Here is a 10,733-nt window from a genome sequence, read left to right on the forward strand (position 1 = left end):
TGGTCAGTAATGAAAAAGTTTCTTCATTTGTGTTTGTTTCTGGATTTGTTGTACCACCATGGTCCTTCTTAATAATGTAAGACATATAGGTTATACATTTGTGAAATGTGTGCTTTTCCTGTTTAATCTTTAATATCAAGTCTTTTTTTTTTTTTTAGATGGAGTTTCACTCTTGTTGCCCAGGCTGAAGTATGGGGATGTGATCTTGGCTCACTGCAACCACCGCCTCCTAGGTTCAAGTGATTTCTGATTCTCCTGCCTCAGCCCTCCAAGTAGATGGCATTATAGGTGCCCGCCCCCACACCTGGCTAATTTTTTTGTGTTTTTAGTAGAGATAGGGTTTCATCATGTTGGTCAGGCTGGTCTTGAAACTCTTGACCTCAGGTGATCTGCCCACCTTGGCCTCCCAAAGTGCTGGGATTACAGGCATGAGCCACCATGCCTGGCCTCAAGTCTTAACTGATTCTTTTTAAAAAAATTTTATTGGCCGGGCACGGTGGCTCAAGCCTGTAATCCCAGCACTTTGGGAGGCCGAGGCAGGTAGATCACGAGGTCAAGAGATCGAGACCATCCTAGTCAACATGGTGAAATCCCGTCTCTACTAAAGATACAAAAAATTAGCTGGGCATGGTGGCGTGTGCCTGTAATCCCAGCTACTAGGGAGGCTGAGGCAGTAGAATTGCCTGAACCCAGGAGGCGGAGTTGCGGTGAGCCAAGATTGCGCCATCGCACTCCAGCCTGGGTGACAAGAGCGAAACTCCGTCTCAAAAAAAAAAAAAAAATTTTATTTCATTTTCTTTTTTAAAAATCTTAACTGATTCTAAGATGCACATTTTTAAACATGACAGTGAAATAAACTTGGGATGTATAATGTCTCAAAATAAGAATTGGGGGAATTTGTTTTTCTTAGATGCTCTGAAACACAGTATGTTTAACTCCAATTTCAAGATGCTATGGAGGCTTTGACACATGTTACCAATTTAATAAAAAATTTTCTGGGGAAAAAAGGCACCACCACGATAATATACATACCAATTGATCAAGATGCATTCTGATTTCAAAAATGTTAATTATGAGACTCTTTTTTTTTTTTTTTTTTTTTAACATGGAAAGAAGAACAATATGAGACTCTTATATCTTAGAATCAAGAATACTGCAATGAAACCCGATTTATTTATTTATTTATTGAGACAGGCTGGAGTACAGTGGCACGATCATGCTCACTGCAGCTTTTACCTTCCTGGCTCAGGCAATCCTTCCACCTCAGCCTCCTGGGCTCAAGTGATCCGCCCACCTCAGCCTCCCAAAGTGTTAAGATTACAGGCGTGAACCAGTATGCCTGGCTGGAACCCAATTTTAACAGGTATTCATCATTGTGCAAGATAAACAGGGAATCAAAATACATAAATAAATGAAATATATTCATTTCGTACTCTACAGTTCTTAAAGGATCACAAGCTAATTAGGCTGCTTGTTAGACTCCAGAACTGAAAGGAACTTAAAGACATCAGAACCTATCCTTTCTTTTTAAAGTGAGAAACCTGAGGCCTTAAGAAATTATGTGATTTGTCCAAGGTCATTTAGTTATTCAGCAGCAAAGGGGAAACTAAGAATCCAGGTCTTCTAATTTGTGCCATTTTAAATTTGGTGACCCACAGCTATATAAACTGAAATAATTATCCTATTTATTTCAAACTGATTAGAGTCTCAACTGATGCTCTGCTGTTACAGAACTGCTGGCACTACTCTAAAAAGTAGGACTTCTTAAGGTAATAAGGGATTTTTAAGGACATTAATAGGCACTCTCACCACACTGCTCAAGGTTACAGAGATGGAGCTAGACCAAGATCTTCCTATAATCCTTCCCAAGTTCAAAATCTTAAAGTCAATCACAAGGAAAAAATTAGACAAATGTGAATTACAGAACATTTTATAAGCCATCTGGCCCAGTCTTCAAAAAGTCAATGGCATTCATTGTAGTGGTGGTGGTGGGGCTGTGAAAAAAAGTCAATGGCATGAAAGAATAAAAAATGTGGGGACAATGTTCTAGATCAGAGACCAATCCTTAATTAGATTGGAGACACCACCTGCCTCAAAGAGCTATAAAGAACATTTTGGGGACAACTGAGAAATCTGAATACAAACAGTAATGTTAAATTCCCTGCAAACGATGATACTGTGATTATATAAAAAAAAGTATTTGGGGAAAAATATCACTATTTTCATCTTGCTTTCAAATGGCTTAGTAAAATAAATGTTTGTGGGATAAAGGCACATATGTATACATTCCGGAGAGAGAGAAAATGAGCACACGAGTGAAAGAGATAAGAAGCAAATGTGGCAAAAAGTTAATGATGGACGAAAAATCATTTAAAAAATGAATAATGAATGAACCACAACCATTTTGGCTTTTCTCTTGTTCTGTTGGCGTTTTCAGTGACTCATCTTAATTTCCCTCATCTAAACATGGATACAACTTGCCACCTCTTCCAAGAGAATACTTTAATCTTTACAAAAAATTCTATTTGGAGCTGAAACTGGAGAATCACTTGAACCTGGGAGGTGGAGGGTACAGTGAGTCAAGATCACACACTGCATTCCAGCCTGGGTAACAGAGTGAGACTTTGTCTCAAAAAAAAAAAAAAAAAAATTCTATTTGGTCAAGTGTGGTAGCTCATGCCTGCAATCCCAACACCTTGGGAGGCCAAGGCAGGAGGGTCTCTTGAGGCCAAGAGTTTGAGGCTGCTCTGAGCTGTGATCTCACCACTGCACTCCAGCATAGGTGACAGAACAATTCTCTTGTACAGATTAGCTGAAATCACATCACTTGTATTACTGTACTGTGTGTGTTGTATATATACGACACACACATATGTATATGAAATTCTCAATTATCTGTTAGTAGAGTTACAACAAATTTTAGATTCTCTGGGTATCTACCCTAGATATTCAATTTTAATCTCAGTCTGAGTGTAACAATTAGGAAGAAGAATTTGTTCTTAGGATTTCTATAATGTATGCTAACAACCACATAAAAAGCCTTTCTGATTGGTCTCAGTTTTTGATTATCTGTACCATTATTTTCCTCATTAATATATGAATTAAATGTTGACTAAAACAAAGGAACCCTGATGCACTATTGTAAATGGTTATCTTGTTAATTACGTACTGGCTGCATATCAGTGTATCAATCAATTTTAATACTCCTAAGAGTTTTCTTTAGTCACTCATTTTCTTAAAATGGTCTTGTAAAATGTTAAAGACATTCTAGGGTGAATGAAAAATGTAAAAAAAAAAAAAAAGGAGTTCTAATCTCCTCTGTTGGAAGTAAATATTAAGTAACTGATTTTGCAACACTATTACAGTTTATATAGAAAACACTTTTATTTTATATTGTTTATTCAGAGCAGCGAAATGTTTTTTAAGAGCTACTGCATTTATTGAACAATTACCGAGTATATGACATCATAGACTGTCTAAGGCAATTGGAAAACAGGCTCCTCCAAAGATAATTCCAATGTAATAAGCGCAATAATGATGCAATGGGAACTTAGAAATATTACCTAAAGTTCACAGCAGTATTATAGAAGGCTTTACTGAAGTACTAACACTTGAGGTATACGCCAAAGGTACACATATTTTCAAGGAGAGGGAAAACAGTAAAAGCATGTGTTTGGTGAGGCCCAAGGTATTTGGGAAACTGAACAGCTTGATGCTTGCTTCAATCAATCTTAAGTACAAGATGACAGAAGTAGGTGTTTTAGGGAAACCTCTATTAAAGGTTACCTTTTGCTCCCAGTCTCAAAAACTATGAAATTGGATTTATATGCATAGGACATTCTTTTAATATAGTATTTTCTTCAATATTGTAAGAATCCATACTGCTCGGTTTATCAGGGTATGCAGATATGGCTGGCCTCTTTTACGAAATAATGATTAAGAGATGGAAGTTGTTTCGTTTTTTAAAATACCCTTATTGGCTCCACCCACCAAAAGCTGTCAACCCTGGAGCTTCTCAAAAACGGTTTCTTAAATCTGACTGGTCAGTGAAATAAAAAACTCTGGGGGAGAGGAGGACAGCTTAACACTAATCTATTTACAATTTCACATATTCAAATTCAAGCTTATCTGAATCGCTCCAAGTCATTATTCTCCAATCACTTCATTACTTCACACATGGTTTTTTTCCCTGTTGGGAATGCTCTTCTTTATCTTGAGGTCTTTCCTGATTAAATCCTAATTGACCTCAACACTCATATTCACTGTCTTTGCATTTGTTATACTGGTGCTGTGTAAGTGTGCTCAAGGAAGGTGTGTATACTTTCTCTTGATGATGATACTGTGGAAGGGTTACTGACTGAACCTGTGAGAACAAAATTAGCAGGAAGAATGAACTGCCCCCCAAGTGATTATAATTTCTTACCTGTACTTAGGTACTCACTAATAAAATCAACCGCTAGAATAGACGGTAGGGGAAAAAAACAAGGAAAAATCAGCAATAGAGTATATTCTCTGGAATACAGCAACACAGAGCAGTGGTTCTCAGTGTGGTCTGGATGGTGAGAGATCCCTGGGGCCCCTAAGACCCTTTCAGGAGGTTTGCAAGGCCAAACTATTCTCAGAGTACCGAGAAGTTATTTGCCTTTCCACTCATTCTCTCGTATCTAGTGGCAATTTCCAGAAGCAATATGACATGTACTGACATTATTGTTCTGACAGCTAATGGAATATGTTCTGTATATTCTTGTGTCTTCTAGAATTTTCCAAGGTAAGTTCTCTGGGTCTTCAATAACTTTTAAAGTGTAAAGGTATCTTCAGACAAAAAAAACCCTGAGAACACTTGTGTAGAGTGAGAGATACAAGGAAGACAGCTTGCCTACTTAAAAACAAAACAAAAAAAGAAGTAATGGTTCTTCATTTTCCTTCATATTTCCTACCAAACAACCCACTCTATAACTAAAATTTTCTAACATATTTGAAGAAAAGATCTGAAAGGAACTATAAGTAGGTAACATTTAATTAGCTAAAGTGCTCTAGAGAAGTATCTTGAGACAGAAGCATGTATTTATGTATTTTGTTGACGACTGGAAAACTTCATTCCAGAAAATAAGCAAGAATTCTCAACTTAACCTTTAAATCAAATTTATGTTCTGAACCACTAATAGGATTGCAATTAAAATAAGAGCTCTAGTTGAACCACAGAGAAAAAAATTTGATAGTATCTCTCTAAAACATCTTTTAAAAGCCTCCTGTAGGGCAGGTAAATTATATAACGCTGTGTTTGAAACAGAATAATTTTTTTCCATTTTTATACTATGCTTTAAATAAATAGAAAAAAATTTTTCCCCTTTTTATACTGTGTGGTAGCTCATGCCTATAATCCCAGCACTTTGGAAGGCTGAAGTGGGCGACCACCGGAGCCCAGCCTGGGCAACACAGTGAAACCTCATCTCCACAAAAATTCAGGAGGTCAAGGCTTCAGTGAACTGAGATCATACCGCTGCATTTCAGCTTGGGTAACAGAGGGAGACCTGTCTCAAAAAATAAAATAAATAAATAAAAAATTTAAAAAGCTTCCTATACTTATTTTTTAGCAGGTAAGAATATAATGCTCATAAGCCAAAGTTATATAGCTTCAAAGTTAGCCCTGATCTGCTCCCTAAGGTAGGATCTCATTTTTCTTTTTTTTTTTTTTTTTGAGATGGAGTCTCGCTCTGTTGCCCAGGCTGGAGTGCAGTGGCACCACCTCAGCTCACTGCAGTCTCTGCCTCCCAGGTTCAAGCGATTCTCCTGCCTCAGCCTCCCGAGTAGCTAGGATTACAGGCACATGCTACCACGCCTGGCTAATTTTTTGTATTTTTGGTAGAGATGAGGTTTCACCATGTTGGCCAGGCTGGCATCAAACTCCTGACCTCAAGTGATCTGCCCGCCTTGGCCTCCCAAAGTTCTGGGATTACAGGCGCGAGCCACCACATCTAGCCAGGATCTCACTTCTTAACCTTTGCCACTTGTTTCAAAGTCTCTCACCCACCTGCCAAGGGGGCCTGGGTGACATACTAATGCTGCATCAGCACAAATTTGTCTGTTTTACTGGAAAAACAACTCAAAGTACATGTTTTGTCATTTCAAAGGTTGTGTTCAGCTAAATAATTTTACATTGGAGGAGTTAAATATTTAAGGAGCAATTTCCGTGAAAAGCAGGATTCCAGACTCCACGTACATTTTTTGATCAATAGCCAACGGGAAAAAAAATCCAATTTTTTTTTTTGTTGTTGTTGAGACAGAGTCTTGCTCTGTCACCCAGGCTAGAGTGCAGCAGCACGATCTCAGCTACCCGCAACCTCCACCTCCCGGGTTCAAGCAATTCTTCTGCCTCAGCTTCCTGAGTAGCTGGGATTACAGGCATGCACCACCACACCTGGCTAATTTTTGTATTTTTAGTAGAGATGGGGTTTCACCAGGTTGTCCAGGCTGGTCAAACTCCTAACCTTGTGATCCGCCACCTTGGCCTCCCAAAGTGAGCCACTACACCAGGGTTTATTTTATTATTATTTTTTGAGATGGTGATCTCGGCTCACTGCCAGCCCCACCCCTCCCAGGTTCAAGCAATTCTCCCACCTCAGCCTCCTGAGTAGCTGGGATTATAGGCATCCGTGATCATGCCCGGCAAGTCTTGAACTCCTGAACTCAGGTGATCTGCCCACCACAGCCTCCCTAAATGCTGGGATTACAGGTGTGAGCTACTTCGCCCAGCCAAAAATCCAATTTAATTAGGCATTCACACAGTCCCTTGGAAATCAATTATTCATGTTAAGAGGAAGCAAAGATTATTATCAATTAAACAGGACAAATAACTGAAAAATGTTATTGTAGCAATTTCAACCTACAGCAAATCTTTTAAAGAAAATACAGAGTAAAAGCACATGGATTGTGTACCTGTTGTCTGTATTAGGTGCTAAGCATAGTTATAATTGAGGTCTCAACAGGACAAGTAAACTGAGAAGGAAGAAAACAAAGTACCTGAACAACACATAAACTAGCTCACCAGCTACCCAACAGCTGACATTTAGCTTTATGAAAACTAATTCTGTTCTTAATATTACTCCCTTCAAAGCATATCCAGCCTTAATTTCACTCAAAAATACACTTACAATGAAGGGAACTATGTAATTCATATGTCAGATAGCAGCATATACTCAAGTCCCTTGGTTTTTTAGCAAATGATTCTTTAGGTAAAAATGGCTACTTAAAAAGGCATGTACAGCACCTAGGCACTGTCTTTTGACTGCCAATTTCAGAAAAGAGCTTATTTAAATTAATGCTGACACCTAGTGGCAAGAAAGAACATCTTTCTTTTACAATGTTACCTGAATTGTACCTTCCAAGCAAAGACCTTTCCAAATCCCCACAAAAGATTATCCATTTAATCTATTCAAGAATTATCCATTAGCCTTAAGTAAAGAAAAAGAGAATAGTTCCCCATTACTAAAAAATCATATTTGCAGATGTAAAACAGGGCAGAATCTTTTCCTGGGAGTTGGAAGTGGTACCAAAGGGACTACTTATGAAAAATCTGAGTTTGAAATTATAAATTTGTAACCTTAAAAGGCCAGAAAACTGCTTAAGAATGCAGCTGAGTATCTCACCTGACAGAGATGTCATTTATTCATAAATTGTGGGATATGTGTGAACTCTGGTTAGGACAGGCTGGTTCTCCCCTCCAACTTTAAAATTGTTTTAATTTTTTAAAAGTAAAATGACCAACAAACAAATAAAACTCACAGTTTTTCTTAACACTTAAAAAACAGAACTGTGACTATTCCAAGCTTTACAAAGCCATTGTCTGGTTGGTTGGCTCAATTCAATCAAATGTTATATGCCCAATTTTCCAAATACCGTAAATGTACAGCATGAATTTTGATCAAATGCCATTCTTTTTAACAATCTGAAGGAATATTTAAGATTCTACATGAAATTCTAGGATGAAAATGTTTTGAAAATTAGAGGCAATCAATTGTGAAATATCTATTTTCAGATGAAGAAATTTTCCATCCTGCAGACTGGCATGGTTGAACTGCTGTGCTGACTAGAAAAAAACTGGCCATCAGTTTGAATTAATATTTATAAGCTCTCTTTTAAAAATAAGTTATTATTTCCTTTAAAAATGCACTAATAATCCACTTTAAACTGGAGGTGTAAGCCTACAATATGGCATATAGAGTATTAAGAAAATGTCATACACAGCACATTCAGAAATATGTCTTTGTCCTCTTAAAAACAATCCCGAGCAGATTTAGCTTCTCCACAGTATCGGTTTGCAATCACTTCAAAATGTCCACCTCCTTCAATTTCTTTACCACTTAAAGATAATTTCATTGAAAGGCAGCAAAATATCTGACTGACTGACATTCACCACACCTTCAGTCAAACCTCTGGAGTGAAGTAAAAGCCCAATGGCAAATTCACTCTTTATAAACATCATGGACTGAACTATTGTGATTTTAAGGTATAAAGAAACCTCTCCCACAGCAGGTGGGTGGGCGTAAGTCATTAGTTAGAAAATAAACTGCGAAAGAGAAAGAACTCTTGTCAAGGGGTAAGTTGTTTCATTACGGGTGGGAAGCATTGGGATGAGGCAAAGCGGGGACGGTCATTTGCCAAGGCTCTACTTTAGCGGTCAAATAGGGCGCTGGGGCCAAGACTAAACAACACGTTGGAATTCTTCGGAACCTCGACCTGCTTTGGGGTAACTGAGCCACCCTACTCAATCTTCTCGACAAGGAAACTTGGGTGGTTGGGGTGGGGAACAATACGTTCTCCTTGCAAGACAAACCAAGCCTGGCTGGGATCATCTGCCTCCTTCGGAGTTTTCTACCCTAACCCAGGCCGGGGGCTGGGAGCGGTACACAAAAGGCAGGCGACAGGACCCCTCGGTCCACTCCCAGGCAGGGCGGAAGGGGAAGGACCACCTCCGCTACCCCTCCGCAGAGGCCCGGCTTCCTGGCGGGGGGCAAGGAGCCCCCAAGACGAAGTTCCCCCAGGAAGTCACCCCAGCTCCGCAGCTAAGACGCAATCGGGAACCAGCCCACTCCTGCTGACGGACGCCCAGGGAGAGTTCGGGACGGGAGCGGCGTCCTCCTGGATCTGTAGCCGGCAGGGGCTCGCGGGGGGGGCTCCCTCCCTGGGGACCGTGCTCCCCTCTCCTCCCTCCTCAAGACCTCGGCCCGGGGGAGAGGGAGGCTGGGTTCCGCAGGGGCCTCACCAGACGGAGCTGGCTGATTTCGTCGTAGGACATAAAGCTGAGGATGTTCTCGATGGCTACGATGGGCAGCGCCACAAGCGTGTTGTTTTGAGGCAGCTGGTCTGGAGCCAGCGCCGGCGCTGGGAGCGCCTGGGACCCCGGCTGCGGGTGCTGGGGCGGAGGCGGTGGGGGCTGCCGCTGGGTAGAGCCGGCGGCCAAAGAGGAGCTGCCGTCGCCGTGGCCACCGCCTCCTTCCTCTGCCATCCGCTCCTCCGCCGCCGCCGCCGCCGCCATCTTGGGGGTTTGATTCCTTCCCCCCCACGGCAAGGGGAACAGGGACACTTCCTGTGCGTCACTTCCGCCTCCTGCAGCCGCCGGGAAAGGGGTACCTGGAAGAAAGGGGAGGAGCCTGTGGGATAACAGGCTGGGAGAGACTCACACGGTGCCTTTCAAGTGGAAGTGAGGGAAGGTCATGTAAACCCCGAGAAAGGTGGTCATCCTAGACCCTTTTGTCTAAGATTAGTAACTGCTTGAGAGCAAGGGAACCCTACTTGTTAAAATGAACTTCACTGGGGCAGTCTTCTTAAAGAGCTTCCTGACAGGATGATAAAGATGTTGCCTAATAAATGTAGTGGAAATAATGTAGAGTAGCACCATTTTTTTCAGGAATCATAGAAATGATTGATTTAGGCAAATAAAAAGGGGTGAAATCTCGATAAGAACTACAACATGGATGAACCGTGAGAACATATTAAGTGAAAGAAGTTAGACACAAAGGACCACATAGTGTATGATTCCATTTATATGGGATGTCTCAAATAGGCAAATCCATAGAGACAAAAGTAGATTAGTGGTTGCCAGAGGCTGGGGGGACTGGGGAAAAGGGGGGTGACTGCTGAAGGATGAAGGGTTTCATTTTTGGGTTGACAAAAATGCTCTGTGTTATATGTAAATTTTCAGTGCCACAAAATAAGTAGCACTTGAATATAAATTTCCTCAGCAAGGCATTTTACTTCTATAGAAGGGTGCATCTTACAGATGGAGCAATGGTGAGCACACATCTGGACAAGGGAAGGGAGGGGGTCCTTATTACTGCCTCAGGTAGCCCCTACTGCTGCATCATTCCCCTATTGGCTAGGGTTACACTGCACAGTCTAGCCTAATTCCAACTGGCTATTTTAAAGACAGCAGGGGTATGAGCCAGAGTGGCAGAGTGGGTAGTTTGGTGGGAAGGATGTTTACAGGACAGGGCAGAGCAGGTGACCAGAGGTGACTCAGGTCAAAGCAGGTGACCAGGGCAGGTGACCAGAGCAGGTGATCTGGATGAGTCAGAAGGGAGCAGGGAACTGGGGGAAACAGATATGAACTACTTATTAGAACTGGTGGAAAAGGTTGTTTACTGAAATTACAAGGAAGTTAAACTTTAAAATGGAAAAATTAAAGAATAAGAGAGCTGATCATACTGACATACTGATTCTTTGAAGAGAAACTG

At 40.9% G+C, this 10,733-nt stretch overlaps 1 protein-coding gene across 1 annotated transcript in view; it reads right to left on the minus strand.

Annotated features, from left to right (window-relative positions):
* FBXO28 (F-box protein 28) overlaps positions 1-9,566 on the minus strand; it is a 44,074-nt gene extending 34,508 nt beyond the window's left edge. Inside the window, exon 1 of the mRNA XM_002760475.7 lies at positions 9,263-9,566. Within this exon, the coding sequence (XP_002760521.1) occupies positions 9,263-9,535 (273 nt within the window). The 5' untranslated portion in view covers positions 9,536-9,566. The remainder of the gene's footprint in view (positions 1-9,262) is intronic.
* Positions 9,567-10,733: the final 1,167 nt, after the last annotated feature.

The sequence above is a fragment of the Callithrix jacchus genome, chromosome 19, assembly GCF_049354715.1.
Source record: "Callithrix jacchus isolate 240 chromosome 19, calJac240_pri, whole genome shotgun sequence".
Lineage (NCBI taxonomy): Eukaryota > Metazoa > Chordata > Mammalia > Primates > Cebidae > Callithrix > Callithrix jacchus.